Raw genomic sequence first — 23,129 nt, 5'->3', positions numbered from 1 at the left:
TCCCCAGGCCACTGGACCATATCCCTGGGCTTTGCCTAAGTATCAGATTTTTATTTTTTTCCTAACAGTTTGTAGCCCTGTGGTTTCATAAGTCCCCATGCCACAAACCTCAGGCTCAGTAACTTAGTTTGCAACTCTATCTACTTCTAGGAGAAAAGTTAGACACAGCGAAACATGTAGCAAGCTCATTCAAATTCACACACACACACACACCACATTAAAACACGCATTTCCCAACCAAATTGAGTTTCTAGTCTCCAAGGCAGAACATGAAAAAGGCAGCAGAAGAAATAAAATAATCCCTCTCCCCCTCTCCACTGGGCTGAAATGAAGTAGCTAAACTTTGGGAACCGACAGGTTTGCAAGAGGGCAGAGGCATGTGTTGTCTTCTGTCTATTTTTTTAAAAGCACTCAGTGTGAGCAAAACCAAAGGAGAAATAACTCCATGAATTGCAAAAGAGGGTATCCAGCCTCAAAGATGCTAATTCGGGCCCTGAGGGATCTAATCAACCTCTTTGTTAAAGTAAAGATAAAACTTTCTGACAGCAAATGCTATTCTGATAAAATGGAATTTTCAATTATGCTATGAGCATCTGGTCCATGCCATCGTTTATGGAGCAAGGCGCCGTGCAGCTTTGCAATGTCAGAAGCTATTCCGCACAGACAGCTTCTCCCACTGCTGAGAGAGGTTGGGAACGAGACCTATACTGACCAGTATGCTTTGTGCAAAGTAAATTATGTGCCTTTTCATTTGTGAGGCCTTATAAGATTTGTGCTTAAACCAGTTTGTAATGTAAACATAACACTGTCGCTGTAGTTGAAAAGAAAACAACTGATCCAGGAGTGAGGAACCTGCAGTCCTGCAGATGCTCCTGAACTACAACTCCCATCATGCTTGATCGTTGGTCTGTGCTGGCTGAGGCTGATGGGAGCTGTCAACACATCTCAGGCCACTTCTAGGTTTTAGAACATGCTGGAGCAAGAGCCAATCAATGGGCCATCTAACCTACTCATGTCTAGAAAAGCTGCATATAAATCATGCTGAACAATGACCCATATCCAAGTTCAAATCCCTGCTCAATTACAGGGCTTACTGGGTGACCTTGAGCCGGAACCCACTCTTAACCTAACATACTTCAAAGGTGTGGAGGGGAACCCTATGTTTATGTCATAACATTTATATACTGCTTGACTGTAGAAAAAAACTCCAAGTGGTTTACAAATAGATCCCCCCAAGCTCCTTGTACAAAGGGTAGGGTGACAATGATAGTGACCATCACTTAAGAAGTCCAAAGTATTTTTTGGCATAAACATGATGCCCTGCTAACCTGTGTCGACCTAGGGCCAGACCACACACACATGGGAGGGGAGGAGACAGAACTATCCATGTCATGCTGGCATTCCTAGTATGGCAAGCTACAGTAAAATTTGATAAATAATTCACTTCGGTTTTAAAAACAAAGGAACAGATTTCTAGCCCTTATGTACAATGATAAGCTTGAATGAATGTCATGGGTGTCCTCTGGAGGGTGGAGACAAGGGGAACACACACCCCCTCCTCAGAATCGTAAATGTATTTATTTATTCTGAAGTACACAGACACATGCACAACAAGAGACTTAGCATGATCTCTTAGACCATAGGTTTTCAACCTTTTTGAGTCCACAGCTCCCTTGACCAACTACATTCTTTCTGCGGCATTCCTGTGGGGCACAGGAGGCCAGTAGGGTGCAGGAGCCCCTATCTGCAGAGCTGGCAGACTCCCGCCCTTTTTTCAAACATCCTCCCTTGTGTAGTGTTCCCTCATCCTCTTCTTCTCTCCCCTCTCCTTGGGAGTCCTCCAAGCAGCCACTGCTGCAACCCCTGTTCTCTGAGCTGCCCCAAAGAGAGGTACCTCCTCACACTGCCCCACAGGGGCCTGGGACTTGTCTGTCCATTCCCAACAGCAAGGGCTGGTGGACAGGCTAGCTGGGCTCCCTCACCCACTTGCTTACTCTGAGGCCACCTCAGTTCCTGGCAACCAGCACCCTTCGCCTCTGAAGCTTGTAGCCAGGTATGTTGCAACAAAGTCTTTGGGAGGCAGGCAAGAGGGCATCAGAGGAGGGAGCGAAGGAAAGAGGGACAGAGGCCAGTGTTGCTCGTGGCACCCCTGACCACCATTCAAGCCACCCCAGGGTGGCATGGCACACTGGTTGAAAACCACTTTCTTAGACAATTCCTATTCAGCTGCTGAAATTACATCTACAGATAATCAAGCCCATGCAGATTCCATTCAGGATGTTTACAAATTTAAAAACTTTAGGGGTGAATATGTTATTTGGTGTGAGTTGTGGGCAAAAGGATATGCCAAATATATATATATATATATATATATATATATATACACCCATCATTAAACCTCACTGAACTATTGGACCACACCAAATTGTTTCCTGCTATTAAAATGGTGTTTTTTTACCGCAGTTTCCCTCCCAGTTACAACATGTACAACTGAACAATCCTTTTAACACTTTGAACAGGGTGAAGACATGACTACGTTCAACAATGTGTGGTTGTTTGCCTTGTGTTTGCTGAGTGTCAATAAAGCTGAAGAGCTATCTCAAGGAGAAATTTGTAAAAGTTATTGACCATTTGGGCCAAGACCCTTGAGGATGCCTGTTTTCGTTTAAGGAATGACCCACTTTGTATTCAATTTTCCTTTGTGTTATGGGCAGAGAAGCTTTAACAAAGAAGTCTGTCTGGTTTCAGGCCTTATGCCTGGCATAATTCTTTGTAAAAAGTATGAAATTCAGCCTTAGGGGTTTTTAATATGGTTTAGAGACCTCCATTACAGTTGTTCAATGGGCAAATTGATTCTATATGTCTTTCTACTAGTGCCTTACTCTTTTGTTGTTAAATTGGTTGCTTCTTTTTAGCACCATGCAATGGTGTGTGGGGTACAGTCATATAAAGGCTACAAATAGCCAACCACCTGTAGTTGCAAGTCATGGGCCTCCCCTGCCCGCCCACCCAAAAACAAGTATTTGAGCGGACACTGAAGCTTGCCAAGATCCCAGAGACCACAGAGAGAGGAGCTGACTTTCAGTACTCAAATGGCATCGCTACAGCCCACCAAATAGATGTTTACCTATCCTTAATGTGTGTGGAGGATGGTGTGCCTTACTTATACACACACACACACACACCAGTGACCCTCCCTTGGTCCCACCCTAGCTAGTTTTATCCATGCCTCCAGAAGGCAGAGAGACATTGGCATTCAGTCTTTTCCTTCTCCCTAAACTTGCTTTGTTAGCATCAAATATGCGAACCCCATCAACAAGTTGCACCCATTTCCTGTACCATTTTCCATCTCCCTAGTTATGCTCCCGTCCAGGGGGCATGGAGATCAGTCCCTATGAGGGAGTAGTGTTGAAAGAGGTAGGAAGGAGTATTTTAGCACACCATCAGGGGCATCCTCCTCTGCCCTTCTGGGTTAGCTGCTGGAAAGCACCCAGCTGTGTATCACTACCACAGCTGGACTGGCAATTGCCATTCCTTGAATAGGAATGAATCTTCTACCTTCTACAACCCCCCCCCCCCGATTCCCATTCCCTCTGACTTCAGTACTGTAGGGGTACTCTCCAACTCTTTCCCCATATGACTAGCAGAGCAGACTAAATTATGCAAAACAAAATATATACAAAGGTGCATAGGAAGCTGCCTTATACAAAGTCAGACTATTGGTCCCTCTAGCTCAGTACTGTCTACTCTGAATAACAATAGCTCTCCTGGGTTTCGGACAGGGGTCATTCCCAGTTGCTACCCTACCAGGAAATGCCAGGGATTTAACCTTTGCATTTAAAGCAGTTGCTTATGTCAGTGAGCTATGGCCATTTCCCCATATGAATTTTCTTAGCACAGAATCCAGGTAACCTTAGCATAGAAATTTGGGTTGTTTGCTTTTTACAAAAAGCACAGAGTATGCATAGCTGGAAAGAGCTTTAAATCCTACATTACACATTTTAAAGAGCAAATTCCTAGCAGACTTAGAAAGGCACTGGGTTTCTCTGGAGCCTTGTTTTCTCCCAAACAAACCAGCTACGTGAAAGTTCAGCTGACAAAAAGAACCAGTAAATAAATATGTTGAGTGCATTCCAAGCGATAGCTCTGCACCCTCAGAAATAAACAGATTATTAACTTGTAGGCAGGTACACCAAAGGAACAGCACATTAGTGCAGGTTCCGGTGGGTTCCATTTGGTATCAATTAGCAGGGGAAGGAAAACAATTCAGTGCAGTAATGAACTCCAAATTGGGTGCATATTAGAGCAATTAAAAGCAATCTTTCCAACTGATGAAATCATTCTAATCAATCATTAAGACCATCAAAAAGTTTAAAAGGACTGGGCACAATTCCGACTGCTAAAATAAGATGAGCGGCAGAAGTCAGGAGGATGCTTCTGAGCCCCTCCCTTCCCCACTCCAACCCTCCCCCCACCCCTTTGTAATGCCACACTGACAGACTTTGCCTCGGAAGAGACTCCACTGAGGAGGGGAAGCCTCAATAATTCAATAGGAGAAAAGGGAAGAGCCATAGACTTCCTGTAAAGGCAGACACAAGTGCTTGGGGTCAGGGCCGAGAGTTGCTCCATTAAGGCACAGACAATGGCACATTAATTCCAGTCACAAAACTTACTGCAATGGGAAAATGCTTGACTGGACCTGTCATTTTGAGTGGGAGATTCTAAACCCTACCTTGAAAGCTGATCATCGGACTCCCCCTCCCCTTCTCATCCTTTTGATACTATTGGTTAATCCTAAATAAGGGCACTACCAATGAAGCTGTCCAACTGCATATCTGAGACAGCTGGGGGATCGATCCCCTGCAGATTGTGGTCGCAATGTAAACTGATATCATGTTAAAGGCCATGGATTTGGAATTGGGGAGGAGGGAATTGCACTCAAAACCAGCCAGGGGTGTCCTTGCTGACTCAGAAGCATCTCCTGAACTCTAGCCCAGAAGCCACCATTGTAGCATGACTGGACCTGTCATTTTGAGTGGGAGATTCTAAACCCTACCTTGAAAGCTGATCATCGGACTCCCCCTCCCCTTCTCATCCTTTTGATACTATTGGTTAATCCTAAATAAGGGCACTACCAATGAAGCTGTCCAACTGCATATCTGAGACAGCTGGGGGATCGATCCCCTGCAGATTGTGGTCGCAATGTAAACTGATATCATGTTAAAGGCCATGGATTTGGAATTGGGGAGGAGGGAATTGCACTCAAAACCAGCCAGGGGTGTCCTTGCTGACTCAGAAGCATCTCCTGAACTCTAGCCCAGAAGCCACCATTGTAGCAAGGTCTTTCCTACACCACAGCCAATGACTATTCAAGGAAGGAAGGCTCCTTTAACTGAAGAGGCTGCTGTCCAAGTGGATAAGCCCTGTGTATGGAGCTTTCCAGGGTGTTGCCTGCTTTGCCTTGACTTTGCCTTATTGGTCAGGTTGACTTGCCTTATCAAAACCAGAACCTTGCCTTAATTGCTATTGCCTTATTGGCACTTTGGATTTGCTTGACACTGTGCTGCTTCTCTTTTAAAAAAAATACCTAAAATCATGCTACTTTTGCTACAAACCCATCTAGTTGAGTCCATTGCCTGGAGAAGAACATGTACATGACTACTTTTTCTCTTTTTCATGGACATGATTACTTTCATTCACACTGAACCATGGATGTTGAAGTCTTACATTTGTGTCTATGACTCTTAAGACCAGCTACTCTAAATGCAGAAAAACTGTAAGTAGAACTGCAGTGGGAGAGCGGATTCTAGCAAGTGTGCCTCCATTGCAGAAATGACCAACTTCAATATAATCTTGTGGGACACTGACTGTCCAGACAGTATGTCCAGGAGCTTCAAATGATCAGCTCTGTAATAAAATTGGCACCATTTAATAGTATGGACTTAACCTTTATGGAGCATGTGCACTCAAGCATATAATTGTGTTGCATCCAGATACAGACATTAATTATATTACATATAAAGAGAGCTCTAGCATTGAAGTGCTGGAAGCACTCTCTCTCTCTCTGTCTTACAGCTTGAAAACATGTTTACTATAGCAGTAAGAAGCCTGATAACATTGTTCAGGAGGCGCATACAAACCAAAGACTGACAATTGGGCACACCTGGGCTGGGGGGTGGGTTGCCAATTCCCTGCCACCAGCACCAGATTCCAATCCAATTTCTCTTTAACCCTTTTTGAGGTGCCATCATTTTATGCCACTACACGCCCCTCCATCCCTGAGATTAATAACTTTCCAGCTCCAAGCAGTCATGTTATTCCCCACACTGGCCCACCTGACTCCACAGTCAACTTGCATCATACACACATTTAAGCTTATGCAAATTCAACTATACGTGCTCAGCTGCAGCACCTGTTTTGTAGACAGAAATCACTCTCGGCGCTTAAAATATTAACAAGACAGCCTCTTTTTCAAATTCACTCTCCTCCAGTTCGCAGATGACAGGATTTAAACCCAACACTGCATTATGACATTGCCCCATAAACGCTCAACCCCAATAAACCAGCCTCCAACATCCTTCAAAATGCAACCTTTTACCAACACAAACAATGAATAATGTAATGCAGCTTAGCAAAATGAAACAGGAGTAGTGAGGAATAAGGAATGCTGAAGCTTTAAAAAAGGAAGAAGTTAAGAACCCACCATCAACTTTTAGAATCCATTCCAGTCTTTTTCTTCTTTCTACCTCCCTCTTCCTCACTTCTGCTAGTCACTCGCATGTGGAGGAGTGAGGGGAGGCAGCAGAGACACAGGGAAGGCCCTCCCCACAGGACATCCCACTGCCTTGTCTGCCAGCACTGGGACCAAGTGCTGCAAATGATGTAATTTTGAAAATCTGGTAAGATACTTTTGGCTGTATGTAATTTCTGCCTTACCTGCTGGCCTTGGAACTTAACCTCCACTGAAGATGTGACTCTACTGTATTGTGAACACACCTGTGCTTGGCAATAAAAAAGTGCTTTATGCAGATCTTCTGGATTCAGAGTCATGAGAGCAGCAGTTAGATGAAAGGAGGTGAGGGCAATGAGGATCACCACCCAGGTTCCCGTTAGAAAGCTGTAAGAGTCTGCAGAAGCACAGCGTATTTGCATATCTCATTCACACCAAAATGTAATTTACATAATATTTGCACGGAATACATTAAAGTGTTTTGCACCTCCTCTATGCAATATTAGCTGAGAGACAGCAGCAGTAGCAGTTCTTATGGGAAAGCTTTTGAGACCCGTCAGCAGCTTCAATTTACAGGTGCTTTCGCTTCATGATGAAATATTTGTTCACAAGCACAAAAAGGCACAGCACAGAGGGAATTAGTTCTGGAAGCAACTCATGGCATGTTGGAGGAAAGTCCAAAGCCCTTCTGGATTGGTGGAATTAATGTGCACAGTTCTCTCTGGGTTCTTTGTCCTGCAATGTTCCAGATGGCCATACAATCAAACCTGCTTCCCCAAGCCTGGTGTCCTCCAGATGCAATGGATTACAACTCCCTTGAGCCCTAGGCATCAGGGACAATGGTCAGGGATGATGGGAAATGTAATCCAAAACACCTGGAGGTTGGAGGAGACTGCCACAAACGATGCTTCCATTGACGTAAATGCAATGCATTTCCAATGTCCAGGGAGGTAGCAACAGACTCAAGAGAACTGAAAGGCTTTCAGAATTACAAAACAGCTTTAGAGTGGAGGGGGAAATATGAGCAACGGAACCTCAAAAACAGCCCAATGAGACCTGAGCATGCTCAGTCGCCATGAAATGCTGATTGATTGGGAGAGAGTGAAAATCAGGTGAGAGGTTCGGTGTAATGGAGTACTGTGAAGAAGGTAATGGCTGGTGGTGAACTGCAACCTTTTATTGCAGGTCTCACTTGTAAAAGTAGTATGCACAAAAAAGGACAACTTGCTCCATGCTCATGAAGAAACTCTTAAAAATACAAAACAGGTTTTCCCAGATATGCAACTCCAGTTTCTAACCCAGTAGCTCTACAATAATCTCACAAGTGCTTCATTTTTAAAAAAACTACTACCAAAGTATCAGTGGAAGAAACCAATCATGAAACACCAGGTGTGGGGTTGGGAGACGGAGGTGAGGAGGAGGAGGAGGAGATACAACAAGAGTGTTTCTGAGCATGGAAAATAAATACCTTCCTACCAGTCAATAGCTACAGTCAGCTCATATATCTCGGTCAGAAGCGGGTCATCGGCAGTCATATTTGTGACCCTTTTTGAAAACTCATTAAAGGCCCATCCAAATCCTTCGTAGTTTTAATGTTAATTTCTCTGTTGCCTTCTGCAAACTCCCTAGATAGTTTACAAATTCCTTGCTGTTCAACACAATTTGCAACAGCAAAGGAAGTTTGCAAAAAGTAACAGAAGCAAGAAGCAGCCGTCTCCGCTCCCCTTGAGGTGAGTTTACACCTAGAGGAAAAGCCCAAGAGGCAAGAATGACAATACCAAGGAGGTGAGCCCACTCAGGGAGAAGTTTCCCCTCTGAGCGCACCTTGCTCAAAATGAGGAACCAGCTTGGGTCTGGAGGTCTGATGGCACTGACCCAATCTCCCTGCTCCCTCCCCCTCCCACCAACTTTTCTTTTTTTAAAAGACTTTTCCTTCCTTTCTTAGAGGAGAATAATAAATGCTAAGTTATTTCAGAAACAGTCTAGGTCTGGAAAGAATTTAAACTTCCATAGCACAAATCTATAAATGTTTAATTTTCTCATCTCTGCCCATAAGAAGGCTGTCCAGAAAATACATTATTACAGGAGATCTTGCAGCTTGCCCATTAAGCATGGCCGGTGGTGGTAAATTGGAAAGTAATGGCCATGGACTCCCATTTAGAAAGTTTTACAGGGTCAACTGAAGTCATGTCACCAAAATACCCCAGGAATTGAGGTTTCAGGCACCTTTCCTCTCCTTCAGGCAAGGAGCATTCTGCTGTTTGGACGGTGTGGGAAAGAAGCCCTTTGATTCCCTAGGTCACAGCCAGCTTTTCCTCCTTGGTGGAGCTGTCATATTTCCCAGGGCGGGTGCTGAAGAAATTATCAGGAGAGGAGGGTTCTCCTAAGAGACAATGGAAACTTAAGTACAGTCGTGGTGAATCTAACCTAATCCAGCTGCCATTTAGCTACCATGCTATGCCCACAGCCATAAGGGTTGTTCAGAGAAATATCCTCCTGTGTTCAATGATCAGTATTTATCTATTATTATTATTATTATTATTATTATTAATTAACTTTATATACTTTATATATACTTTCAACTGAAGACATCAGGGTGGTTCACAAGCTAAGAATACAGAATAAATTCACAAAAAAAATAATTATTATCAGCCAAAGGCCTGGTTGAAGAGGAACATTTTTGCCTTGCACCTAAAGATGTATAATGAAGGCACCAGTGAAAATTCCCCGGGGTGAGCATTCAACAAACATGGAGCTGTCACAGAAAAAGGCCCATTCTCATGTTGCCACCTTCCTGACCACTTGTGGAGGAGGCACACGAAGAAGGGCTTCAGAGGATGACTGCAGAGTCTGGATCAGTTTATATGGGGAGAGGCAGTCCTTGAGGTGGGCTGAGACTCACAAGCCACACACCAATGTATTACCTGGTCACATGTTCCCAGAGGTCATGCATTCCACAGCCAAATGAAAGGGAGCCTAAGGTTAAAAACCTATTTGTGCTTCCCTGGGAGTAAGCATGAGTGAACACTACTGGAACATTCTTCCAAGCAGACCAGTGGAGGCTGCTCTATAAGGACAAATGAGGGCACTGCTCCACCAACCTCACTCAGGTAGCTCCCATTCATCTGCCTTCTTACTTACAACCCAGTCTAAGGACAGCACCGCCTGTCAGCTTCCTTCTCTTTAAGCTTAGTGTGGATGGTGGAGGATGGGAATAAAGCTATAACCAGTACTATTTTTCTAGAAAAAGAGGCACTAGAACTTACCATGAACACCTCCCTTGTTCTCTTATAATGGCAGTGGCAATGGCACCCAGCTGAGAGGTGCTGGAATTGAGTTCCGGGCAGTTGGAAAAAAGCCCTGGCTATAATTAATTGGCTTGGCCTGTCATTAGCTCTGTCTTTACCTACTGCTAGGGTTCCTGCCTGCTGCCCTAGCAGCCCCAATGGGCACCAGCCACGATTGAAGTAGACATGCCTTGTATCATGCTGAAAGGAAGGGGCAGGGCCCTGGTAATTACAAATATTGGCTTGACAATCCTGCAAGACACTTAATGTTTGCAGGCCCTGGATAATTCCTCCTCCTCCACCCCCCATCTTCTTGCTTCAGATTGAATTATTCCTCGAGGGCACATATAACTCTGGTTATTATAAGGTATAAACAATAACTACAACAAATCTCTTAAAATGCATCACTTCCTTTGTAATTTAATCTTGAGTTGATCTAAGAGTAGGCCTTTGAGCCTTGCAGTTAATCTTATCCCCCAACCCCATGAGAAACTCAAAATGGTTCTGGGAGCTTAATCTTGTTGACTGAAAGCTCTTCATTATAGTTTCAAGTAAAGACAGGAAATCACAAAAGAAGTGGCACTCCCACAGACAGGAAAGGCAAACTCATTGGTGATGGGGGGAGTCCTCTTTTTAAAGAAATCTTTCTTGGAGGGAGTTAGCTGATCTGAGGTAGATCTTTAACTCGTACATGCACTCACATATCTGCTTCCCTCCATTTTATACAAGAGGTGTTGTTTTTTAATGCTTAGGTTTTGTTTATGGGTTTTCTTTAAAAAAAAAGAAAGATGACCAACTTCCAATTTCTGGGGAGAACGTCATCTTTTTGTAGATTCCTATTGTAGATGTTTTTCTAATAAAATGGTGAAAGCCTATTTTATAACAATCCCTGTTTTGTAAAACCAGTGGTTTCCTCCAGTCTTCTAAACGTTCAGTTTCCGTGGAGTTAATTCTTACACGGAAATACTGAAGCTTTGAAACAGAAGGGAATTGCATGTCCCTCACCCCTACTGTCAAAATGTATGTGCTCCACCGCACAAATTACGTGGGGTTGGAATGTGTGTGCCTTGTGCCTGGGTTACAAACTGACTGCAGATCAGAACTGTTAAGGCATGTCTGGATGAGATGGAAAACAGGATCTTAGTACGTATGAAGTTCAAGCTATGCAGATTGCTAGAAAAAGAAAAATATGGAGAGGGCATATTTTTTTTCACTTCTCATTCAAAACCTGAGACATAGAATCCATTTCATAACTGGGATCTGCAACAAAAAGTTGCAGTGGCTAATGATCCCAATTTAGCAAGCCACACCTTCTTTCAGGACACTATTCAATTCTCTCCTCTACCCCCACTTCACAAGACATCCAATATTATGTGGTCATTGAACATCGCTCACTCCTCAATGGGGTGGTTTTCTGTGGGGCACTCCTTAGATTCCTCACACCCAAACATTTTTTTGTACTTCTGCAAACCTGCTCTCATGCCAATGCTTCCTTCTTGTTTCTCACTACACCTGTTCTGGCTACATAGCCATCATAATTCAGCAGCTAAGTTTGCTGTTTCTGTATATTGGGGTGGGAAACTCAGGCTTAGGAGCCAAACACGATTGTCCAGGTCATTCCATCCAGGACCCTCCCAGCCCACACTAGCACTTCCAAGGCCACACCCCCTCCCTAGAGGCCACACCCCTTCACTGGCTCTGCTCCACACTTGAGTGCCCTTGGGCTGTGTTAATCTCTTTTGCTTGCTTGGATGGAAGATGGAGAGGGGCATGTGCAAAGCACAATGCAGTTCACATATTCCCCTAAAATGCATGTTTATAAATCACTTCCTCATCTTCTCTGAACCTCTTCCAGCAAGATCTAAAGTTGCAACAGCCAAGGGAGGAAACCAGATTCAGAAAAGGTCCTGAGCTGAGCTGTGTAACGCCTCTGCAGCAGGCAAAATTGATCACTTGGGACTTCCAGTTACGAGAAGAACATTTTGCAACAGGTCAAACCAACATCATTTGTCAAGCGGCATGAAGAACAGTTTCAAAACATCATGTCAGGATGAGAAACAGATGCTTTACACTTCTAAAGCATCTCTTTTTATGAATGGATGTGCATTTTCAGTCTCTGACAGCGTTCTTGCTCATATAGACACAGTCTGGAAGAACTGGATCCCAGCCATCAATGCCTGAGGGACATCAAAGGAAAGGACAGAGAGGCCCCGAAGGACAAACAGAATACAGGCAAGCAGAGATTCATGCCAGAAACAGTCTGAGTGTCAGGATTCACACTCGGGGTGCACAAAAATAAAGAGGAAAGTGCCTCTGAGCATGCACTGAGTAGATCTCTTTCAGTCCTAGGTAAGAGGTGGAACAGTTTCCAGAGCAGATAGAACATTTTTGAGAAACAAAGGACTCCTGGCAGCTAGGGTGACAATGTATCCTAGTTTGCAGATGACAGTTGTCTCTTTAAGGAATGGTCTAGTCCAAGTTCAGTTTAAAGTTAAGAAGGAGGCGGGGGGGCCTTGACGTTTCCCATTAACAGTCTGCAGGTCTGTTACTGTATTCCCCACTGCAAGGAAATGTGTTGTGTTCCTATTTAAATTACAGCAGCTATGTCTAAATTTGCATCCAGGGATATAAATCAGCATATGCGCAAAACATTTCTCTCCCCCCCCCCCGCACACCTTTTTTGTGATGTGGTTTTGTTGTTGTTGTTTTGGTCATGCTTCTCCCAGCATGACTCCTCCTGGATGCCACCACTGCCATAGTTGTAAAAATGTAGTGAGCTTTTTAAAAGACATCACACATACTGCCCATAAATGTTTGTTAGGTAAACGCAAATATCTCCTGGAACAGCAAGTTCGTGTGGCATAGACAACTGACCGACAATTTTAGTTCATCACATTATTCTTAAGCTACAGGGTCAAATCACAAACAGGCCAGAATCTGCAGGCAGATGTGGGTTAGCTTAATGATCAATTGTGATATTCAGAAGACATGTTTTTCTAACAGTCCTTTCTCCTTTTGGTTTTGGTTTACTCGTTTCCATGTCTTCTGCTTCACACCTCCTGAATGTCACTCTCTTCCCCACTAACCTACCTGCCAACAACCCTTGCTGCCTGCAGGTCTGTCATGAGCCTTTTCCACAGGCCTTTCCCTTCCTTCCTTAGAACAGCATTGTTTTCATTAATGGTCACTTGCAGGCACTTTCTCCTTGAGCAGTCAGAATGTTCACAAACATTCCATAGCAGCACCATCAATGGGCTCAGGGCAAAGGAGAGGCAAAACAGCTCACAAGCAACAGCAGGCTATCTGTATGGGTCCTGTGTGCTCTAAAAAAACAAACTAATCACAAGTAGCATTTGTAAAATAACTGACACAACAAACCTTGTTCAGGCACCTGAGACCCCATGGAGGTGACGCTGGTATTCAAAACATCGTTGACAGCTGTGTCACAGTACAGCCCGCGCTGGACATCATGCTCACTGTCTGTCTGGTCACTCTCCTCATGCCCGCTGTCCTTCAGGCTGTTCCCCTCCAGATCTTTGAATGTCGAACTGCTGGGTGGAAGAAAGAAGAGTGATTTACTCTGCAGAGCTGTGTCTGAAAACACAAAGCACCCCCATGGCTCAGAGGGTGTCAAAAGCCTCAGGCAGGATCTGCAGCATTCCCACCATCCCGTAGGGAGCAAGGTAAGCTTTCTCCACCAGGGTGTCACAGGGGGCTATTTCCAGTACAAGAGAGCAGCCACTCCAACTCATTGATCTTGGCGCTTGGCATTCAACAAGGCAGTCAGAACTGGAGGCAGCCCCCAAGGTGTGCAGAAAATTAGAGAAGATTCTTGCTCTTATCCTCCTGCGAGCCTAAGCTGCGTTGTAGCTTGCAGAACAAAGTGAGGACAAGGAGGGAAGCTTGAGCAGATCACAGCCAGAGCTCCACTAGAGGCAATATTGGGGTGGGAGGGAAGGCACAGGAGCACCTTCTCTGTAAGAGCAGAGTAATCGGAAGAGACAAAGTACAACAACAATCCAACCTATTCAGCTCAGCACAAGATGTACATCTCTGAACTCCTGCAATGGCACAGAAATAGAGGTCTCCTGTGATTGCTAGTGAAGTGCAGCTGAACATTACGAGGTATGCTTAAGTAGAACTCCCGGGCTAGGTTACTAAATGCACAGGAAACACCTAACAGGACACGGCAGCTGAGCAAGGAACCCACGGAACAGATGCAATATTTAAATGTTCACATCCTTGTAAGACTATCTTTCGCAACAGGCAATTTGCAAGGAACATGGTGTTGCATGCACCTGCCATGGGCTTTGTGCTTGTGGCCTGAGAAATGCGAGTCAGGAATTCATCCAAAGGGCTGAGAAAGAAGAAACCAGCCAAAAACTCCTGTGTCAGGCAAGCAGAGCTGCTGCAAGAAGACTGGTTTCAGACCTGCTTTGCCTTATTCCCCCCCCCCCCTTCCTTTGCCACACTCTCCATTGCGGGGGATCCCATGTCTGATGGCATAAGAGGCCCAGTCAACCGATCAGCTGAGATTTTCCTGCTCTTCCCACCCTCTCCCATCACCATGGCATCCAGCACTGTCACCTTTGATGGCTGCCAGAGCTTCAGGCCCTGGTGCCATAAGAATATAAGGAAAGCCCAAAGACAGTGATAGAGCATCTGGTTTGCATGCTAGAAGGTCCCAGGTCCAAATGCTGGAATCTCCCAAGTAGGGCTGAGAAAGGCCCCTGTCTGAAACCCCTTGGATTGCTGCAGCCAGTCAATGTAGGCATTGCCGAGCTCAGTGGACCAATGCAATAATAATAAAACATCTGAAGGGCATCTGGTTGGGAAAGGCTGTTCTATAAGGACACTGCTTCAGGGGAACCACGGTCTTGCTGAATCAACTCATAGTTCCATAAGTCTGGAGAGAGAGTCAGGAAATAAACTACTACAATTCACTGCTTTGAAGCTGGCAAAGCCAAAGTTTAACCCTCACAACTCCAACAGCACTGGGGCTTGCACTGCTCCCAGTGACTCAAGCTAGGCAAAAGCCCAAGGATCTCCAGCTGAACAACCAGAATGGACAGGAAATGGCTTCTCAACCACAAATACAGCAGACAGGGCACACGTAGGCAGTTAGTAAGGAAGGATACTCAATCCTAGCCTTTCCAAGCCCTGCAGTACATATTGCACAGTGCTTCACTCTCTGCTAGTCCCTCCAAATGTTGTTGGGCTCCCAACTCCCACCATCTCCAGCCACCATGGTCAATGGTCAGGGCCAGCAACATCTGGAAGAGGAGCAGGTTCCCCACCCTTGATTTAATGTATAAATTTTAAATTATAAGACTTTGCAAGTCTCAACATACTCTCTTTTTAAAGTACTGAGATCAGAAGTTTAAAAGAAGAGTGGGGAGACTTGTAAAGCTGTCAAATTTGGCCTGCAAGGCTGATCCTGATAAAGATCTGGCCTGTGGATACAAAAAGGTTCCTCACCTCTTAGCTTAAAAACCTGTCCCACCACCTTCTGAGGCAGTCTGCTCCATGACTGAACAACTCACACGGTCAATAATTTTTTCTTAAGGTTACGTCAAAATCCTCTTTCCTGTTTGCTTTATATGTGGAAGCTACCTGAGAAGGACTTCCCCACTCGTCTTATTACAGCCAACATCCAATTTAAACTCAGGAACTTTCCTTTTTTAGTTCTCTAATAGAGATTTCTTTGGGGGGGGGGACTGTGGCCCTTTGAATGTTGTTGGACTCCAACTCCCATCACCTTCAGCCAACATGACCAATGGCCAGAGGTGATCGGAGCTGCAGTTCAACTGGCAGACCACAGAAAGCTGTTGTGGAAGTAGCTAAAACACAGTTTTGCTTTCTGGAGGTTTGGAATAAACCATGAAAATTAGAAGACCCTGCGTTGAAGGCAGCTAGACACTGGAAGCCAGTGAAACAGTTTCTTAGTAGGAACAACAAGACCCTTCCTGCAGGATGACTTAGGAGGAACAGAAGTTTTGAGTCTTGCTATTAAGAGAGATCAGGTATTGGTGAACACAATGGGCTCCTCAGTCAGCGACCAAGCAAGTGTAATGTTCCTGACTGGTCAGCAGATTGCTAAATGTCTAGCTGTCCTCCCCACATGGTCCCAGCTAACCAGTCACCAATCCTATGCTTGCATGATGGTGACCGAAATCCCCCCTGCCTCCAGTGTTGCCTCCTGTCATATTGAAATATGTTTGGACATTCCCTTCCTAACATGATCAAACAGGTTAGCAAAAAAACCAAAACCAGCCAGTGATTCTTCCTGGCAAATTTCTTTGCTGGCCACCAGGACAAGAGGGCCATGGAAATGGCTCACACTTCAAAGCCTTGGGGAATTACGCATGCATCTGTTTGCAAAGACCTTTTCAGGTCTCCATGGAAACCAAGTGGACCACCGACCACGGGATGTTGTGCGGAACCAAGAACAGCATGCAGGAAAGAGGAGAGAGAAAAGCCTGGGCTGAGACACACGAAAACGCGAACACCTTCAAATGCAGCCTTTTAAAATAAAGACATCCCTGCAGAAGCCCTTTAAACCTAGGATTTAGCCAGCATGCACAGGAGGCAGGAGGCGAGGGAGAAATCAATTCAGAAAGACCAAACAGATTAATTAAAAAGTAAGGATTTTGAGATTCACACCACAAAGTTAAGGCAGCAATCACACTTCTCCAAACAGCGACGTTTTGCTGGATTAAAAACACACCGGAGGATTAATAGTTGACATTTCAGCTCTCTGATGAATACATCATGCTCATGACATTCATTAGGGCAAGACTTTCAGCAGCACCCCTTGGATGCAGTCCTTTTTTTCTTTTTTCCTCGGCTCTATCCCTTGACTTATCAGGAATTCTCTTTGCAGATCAAGCATATGGAGCCATCTCTATCTATTATTGCATTTATATACCATCTTTCCTCTAAGCTGCTCAAGGTGAGCTATACAGCTCTTCCCCTCTCTATATTATCCTCACACTACCCTATGAGTAGGTTGGGCTAAGAGGTGGTGACTGGCCCAAGGCCCATCTGCAATATCATACCACTTTAAATAATCATGGTTTTCCCCAAAGCATCCTGGGACCCATGGATTGTTAAGGGTGCTGAGAGTTGTTAGGGTACTCCCGCATTCCCCTCATAGACCTGCAATTCCCAGAGTTGCCTGTGAAGAATTGACTGCTAAACTGTTAAACCACTCTGGGAATTGTAGGTCTGTGAAGGGAACAGGGGTCTGTTTTAGCATACCTTGCTCCAGCAAAGGAACAATCACACCAGCAGCTTCAAGTGTTCCTTTGAAGGCTCATTGGTAACCTGTCCCGGTTAGACATCACACATGACATCAGGTATGGGGCAGATGGGTATAATTTGCCAGGAATAGCCTGGCAGACCAAACTGGGATAGCTTCTAGGACAGACTTGGTCCACAGGCAGACAACATCAGAGAAACACGTAAGGATCCCTGCTTGCTGGCTGTAGCCATAGAGCTCCCCTGTACTCTGTCCATGGTCCTGATGCCTTTGTCGCAGGTCTTGATTTCTGGCTCCCGAATTTCTGCTTAGTCTCACTTCCAAGGCTATGAAGCAGGGATTGAGGGAGGCAGGGAGAAAGAGCTGCATACACCAAGTTCCATATAATCAAACATCTGGGCAATCTGTACTATATATATATATATATATATATATATATATATACACACACACATTTGCCTTTTTAGCAGAAGCAAAGCCCATGATGCAAGAGGTCAACCTATAACACCAGACCCTCTCTTTAGTCCCTTTCCCAAAGTGTGGAAAGCTTTTTCTGCAGTTAAATAATTCTTCCACCAAATCACAGTAAACTACCACCAAACTGTCAGTTTAGTTTAATGGTAGGTGCAAAGCAAAAGACATGAATAGATTTCTTCTACGGAAAGGACAAACTCCATATTGGACTGCAATGAACAATACGATGCAGGCCGCAATTTTCTCTACCACAGCAATTAGAAGATTGTGGTTGAATATCATGAGCAATGCAGACAAAAAAATATTCATTTCCTTGTCTGAATGGAAGCTGTCTACAAGACATGCTCATAATTGCCATACTCCTTATATCGCTTTTACAAAATGGGAGCTTTGGGGCAAGGGGATAATCAGATCCTCTGAAAGGATGTAACAAAATGCACAGAACCCATTGTGCGATCCGTCAAGTCCTCATGGGTGCACTGATTCAAGCAAGCTAATAGAATCATAGAATTGGGAAAGGGACCAAAAGGTTCCTGAGTGGGTTTCCCCTCAACAATTCAATGCTTAAAACGGGAGTTGTAATTAAGGCTGCAGTGTTTAACCAATTGATCAATGGAAACAATCAATTTAAAAATAATTTTGATAGACAAAAAGCGGCTTTCAGTTAATTAGGCAGAATTTTTTTTTGTTACTATATTTAATGCAAGCATATCTATTGATCTATCAATCTATTGGTTGATCTCCCTATATAATGCAAGCACACACACACACACACACAGAGAGAGAGAGAGAGAGAGAGAGAGAGAGAGATGCATGCTTTGTGCATGGCTGGCATCAACAATAGGCAATTGCCAGGGCCCCAGCAGCACAGCACAGTTCACTGATGCCTGCCATAGTTTACTTCATTAAAATGAGAATGCCCAGTCCAGTTTTCCAGGCAGCACCAGCCAGCTTGTTGTAGCTACCCTATTAACTTCTCATGGAATGGATCCATAAAGTCCTTTAGGGAGGAACCATAGCACAATGTTAGAGCAACTGCTTTGCATGCAAAAGGTCCCTGGTTCAATCTCCAGGTAGGACGAGGGGTTGGGAGAGACTCTGAAATCCTAGCGAGCTGCTGCTGGCAGCCAGTGTAGACGATACTGAGGTTGATGGACCTATAGTTTGGACTCAAAGCAAGGCAGCTTCCTTTGTTCCAGAGAGCACTTTGTGCAGGAGCTGGCCCTGGTAAAAACAGCAGGTGGCAAGCACCATCTTCAAAAAACAGAGCTCCTTTCCATGCGGGAAGCTACAAGAAATTCCCCTTCTAAGATGATGAGCAGGATCTAACTAACAAGCACTGCTAGTGGAAGCTGGCATAAGGGCACCCACTAGTGCAATGGGGCTTTTTTCTTTCACAAGCAAAGTCTGCACTGTAGGGGCTCATCCGCACCTTTGTTCCACATTTTCTAGGCACAGGTCTGGGCTTTCCAAGCCCAAATCCAAGCAGTAGGTATTTATGCCCCAGCACTTTTCCTGGGAAAACCTGTGTTTTACCACTGAATTGGAGCAAACATAAATTGGGTTTTCTGCAGATTGCCATTTTCTCTGAATCAGCAGTGAAATGGGGTTTTTGCATCTTGCGACTGGCATTCGGAAGCATAACAACTGCAGAGAAATGGGTTCCAAAGTCTTATGGTAATGCTAACCAAAATAACAGCAGGGTTTGGCTGCATATGAATGACACCAATGCACAGAATTATATTTTAAAACTAAAAATGAAGTTAACATAGTGAAATTAGAGCTTGCATGGTACAGCAAGGAAGAGAAAGAAGAAAAAGCATGAAACACTGTTATCCTCCTAAACTGCCTTGATATTCTCTGACCACATGGGTTACTAACATACCTCTGTCGACAGCCACAAGGAATAGATTGGAAGCCTTCCTTCCTGATTTAGATTAACCATAGTTTAGCATGTCATCTGAATCGTAAACTGTGATCAGTATTAACTGTGGTTTGTTTAAACAACCACAAACCATGTTTTGAAGGTGACTTGTTTCAAATAACCATAGATCAGGGGTGGGCAATGTGCTGCCCTCCATATGTTGCTGCATTACAGCTCGCATTATCCCTGACCCCTAATGGGAGCTGGAGTCCACAAATTCTGAAGGACACCATATTAGCTACCCCAAATTTACATTAACAATAGTTCTGATAAAACCGTAGGCAAGCTGTGATTAATCTCAACTGAAAGCAAACCCTTCTAAACTCCTTCTTTTCAGCACACTGGAGAAAGAGTGGGGATCACACAAACCTATGGAAGGAATTCAACATAGTGCTATGACAAAAGTGCTTTTCAGCTTGAAGATTCCATATGCTGTTCTGGATTCTTTTTTTTCCCAGGGGCTGCAGTGGGCCCACAGGGGAGAAGAGCTGAGGGAACCCACTGCTGTAGAGAAAGTCCTTGCATGGCCTTCCACTAACAGGACTAACTAGTTGAACACCCCACCCCCCACCAAAGGGCTTGCTGATGCTTCTTATCAGCACACTAAGCAACCATTTAGCAAAACATCTATGCCAGGCCAATAAGCTCTTGCTGGCAGAAACGGAATCAAAACCAAAACCAACTATTTACCAGTTTGATTCCGGTGCACATGACTTATGCCACAAGCATTGTAGCGAGGGTAAAGGTAGGGAGAATTAGAATGCATTTTTGTCCGCTGTGAAGTGCTTCTGAAATGTTAGTAATTATTGTCAACACGTTCACTGGGGACCAAATTCATTCCTGAGTTTATGCTTGGATGAAGCCAGGGCAAGGATAGATTTATTTTAATAAAGAGGGTGAGGGGAGGGGAGTATGGGGGATGGGGATGAACTGCAATACAAATGTGTGTATTTTTATTTGCAATTCAAACTTCAAGCGAGGAAAGAGTGGTTGCGGGGGGGGGGGGGATCCCAAGCTCAGCTGCCTTACATCCCCCCACCCCCGACAAGTTCCTTTTCTCTCCTGATATGCCAGGGAGCTCTCTTCATCCACATCTATCATTTTATTCTTGTGCATTGAAAGAGAACAAACTCTATGAATTATAAGTTGTCAGGGTAACAGGGTTCTGCCTAACTGTATGCTCACTTTCCTATATGAATGAGGCACAGCTCATTGGAGAAGGGTGTGTGTGTGTGTGTGTGTGTGTGTGTGTGTGTGTAAACTAAAGGCCAAAGCAGTGAGAATGTAATGGGATGCAAATGCTGGGGTGTGTGTGTGTGTGAGAGAGAGAGAGAGAGAGAGAGAGAGAGAGAGAGTTTCAAATGAACAGATTCTGTACACACTAAATGAGCAGAAAATAATGGGGGAAGTAAAGAGTTAGACAATGTGAATTCAGTTTAAAACTAAGTACTTCTCCCCACCCTGCCCCCCCACTGCCACCCCATAGAAAGCAAACAAACACCCTACATACCTTTTTATTAAATGAGCTCTGCTGTTCACATAGTTGGAATCAAAAGAGTAGTTTTCAGTCTGAAAGGAGAGGGGGGAGGGGAAATAGAGATGGTTACATGCACAATCCATTGGCAGTTTGAAAGAGCCAGGCAAGCTGGGACAAAAGCCACAAGTTAGGGGTAGGGGGTAGATTAATCTGCCCCACCTCAGTTCCTCACTTCTCCATCCTCGTGATTCAGTTCTCCACATTCCTGCAGCAATTCGTGAATCCTCATGAAAATTCATCAGTATTTTAGTGCAAACTTCTCCTAGCAAACACATTTTTGTATGCAGTATTGCCAGGTGTACACCTTTTTGCAAAGCCATTTCCCCAACAGAATCATATAATTTTAGAGTTGGAAGGGATTGTGAGAGTCACAACACCCACTCCACCCCCCGGAGTGCAGGAAACTTTTGCCCAGTGTAGGGCCTGAACCCATGGCCCTTGGGATTAAGAATCTCATACTCTACTGAGTGAGCTATTTCAGCATTTTAAGTGTTATTTTCACTACTACAGGCACACTCTGCCCTAAGAAACACATTTCCCTACACATTACCTGGCTTGATAACCGCACTGTAAAAGTCAGAAAACAGCAAATTTTGAAGGATGGCTGGGTTCCAGTTCACATACTGTTTGGAAAACCTCTTTAAATGTGAACTAAATCAAATTTCTCCCCCATCCCTAAGTTGGTGAATAATGTAGATCTGAGCCACACCATCACCTCTCACCAGCATGCAGGTGTGCCAGCACCTTCACATGAAACAGCTTACTGCACATAATTGCAAAGCTTTAAAAAAACACCCCACTTGCAGTGGCATGCAAGAAAGCCAACCCGCACAGCAGTCTTGTGAAAGCGAATGCCATATATTTCATCAGAACACATAATTTAAACGGCTGCCGCACAGTGGGATGCTGGCCACGAGCTTTGAATGTTTAGCCTGGAGATTATTAAAAGGCAATATGATAGCCATCTTCAAATATTTGAAGGGCTGTCACAAAGTTGATGGATGAAATTTATTTTATTTTATTTTTTTGCTCTTCCGCAGCAGCAATTGCCAACTTTTCCGAGGGCTCGAGGGCACATTTGGAATTTGGTAGGAGTGCTATGGGCATCACCCCTTTGGTTGCTTATCTCACACTCAGCCACTGCAGACAGAGATGAGAAAGCCCGTGCACACACGCACACATACCAACACACACACACACACATGGATACACACACTTTGCTTTTCTAGGGGGTCTGGGGGAAAGCTGGATCCAGGAGAATTAAAACAGATCCTTTTAAATTTGCACAAGGTGCAAAAAAGACTCACTATCGAATTAAATCTTAACAGTGCAAGACTTCACGACAAACAAACAAAAAAATCACAGATCCAGTGCCTGCCAACCTCACAATAATACTAGTTTGTATCCAACTGAATCACACCCAGAGTAGAGACACACTGAAATCAATGGACATAGGTTATACGCTTTCAAAATGGTCATAAAGGTTGGAACCTTGATTTTAGTTTTAATTCAACTTAAGAGATTCTCAGGATGCTTATATGCCAAATTGTGCAGAGTGATGACAAGAAAACCTCTAGATGGTAAAAGACAGATACAAGGACCTGCAAAGGTTGGATTACCGAGAGGGCTTGAATTACCTTCCTTTTAGCTGCTGTTTCTAGAAGGCTACTGGGACCATGATCTGGCAAATCTGATACCATGCACAGAGTAGTGACTGCAGTTACTACATACTTGAATTTACATCCTATTCCCCCCCCCCCCAGGTAATGCACTTTACTCTGATCCCCAACAGCCCTGCAAGGTACGCCAGGCTGAGAAAGAATAACTGATTCAGTGAGCTTCATGGCTGAGTCATGGGGATTCGAAGACATCTTAACCCAGCATTTTCCAACTGGGTGGCCCTAAAAAGATGTCTT

General features: G+C 44.4%; 1 protein-coding gene across 2 annotated transcripts in view; it reads right to left on the bottom strand.

The window, feature by feature from the left end:
* Positions 1-23,129, bottom strand: part of PCDH19 (protocadherin 19) — a 134,393-nt gene that overhangs the window by 42,362 nt on the left and 68,902 nt on the right. Inside the window, exons 3-4 of one of the 2 annotated variants that reach the window (XM_080990486.1) lie at positions 21,187-21,245; positions 13,396-13,568 (exon numbers count right to left, since the gene is read on the bottom strand). In XM_080990486.1, coding sequence (XP_080846612.1) covers positions 13,396-13,568; positions 21,187-21,245 — 232 coding nt within the window. The remainder of the gene's footprint in view (positions 1-13,395; positions 13,569-21,186; positions 21,246-23,129) is intronic. The other variant, XM_080990487.1, reaches the window with a different exon arrangement.

This window comes from Podarcis pityusensis (genome assembly GCF_964106645.2).
Source record: "Podarcis pityusensis genome assembly, chromosome: Z".
NCBI classification, from domain to species: domain Eukaryota; kingdom Metazoa; phylum Chordata; class Lepidosauria; order Squamata; family Lacertidae; genus Podarcis; species Podarcis pityusensis.
This window is presented reverse-complemented; position numbering and strand designations above follow the sequence as displayed.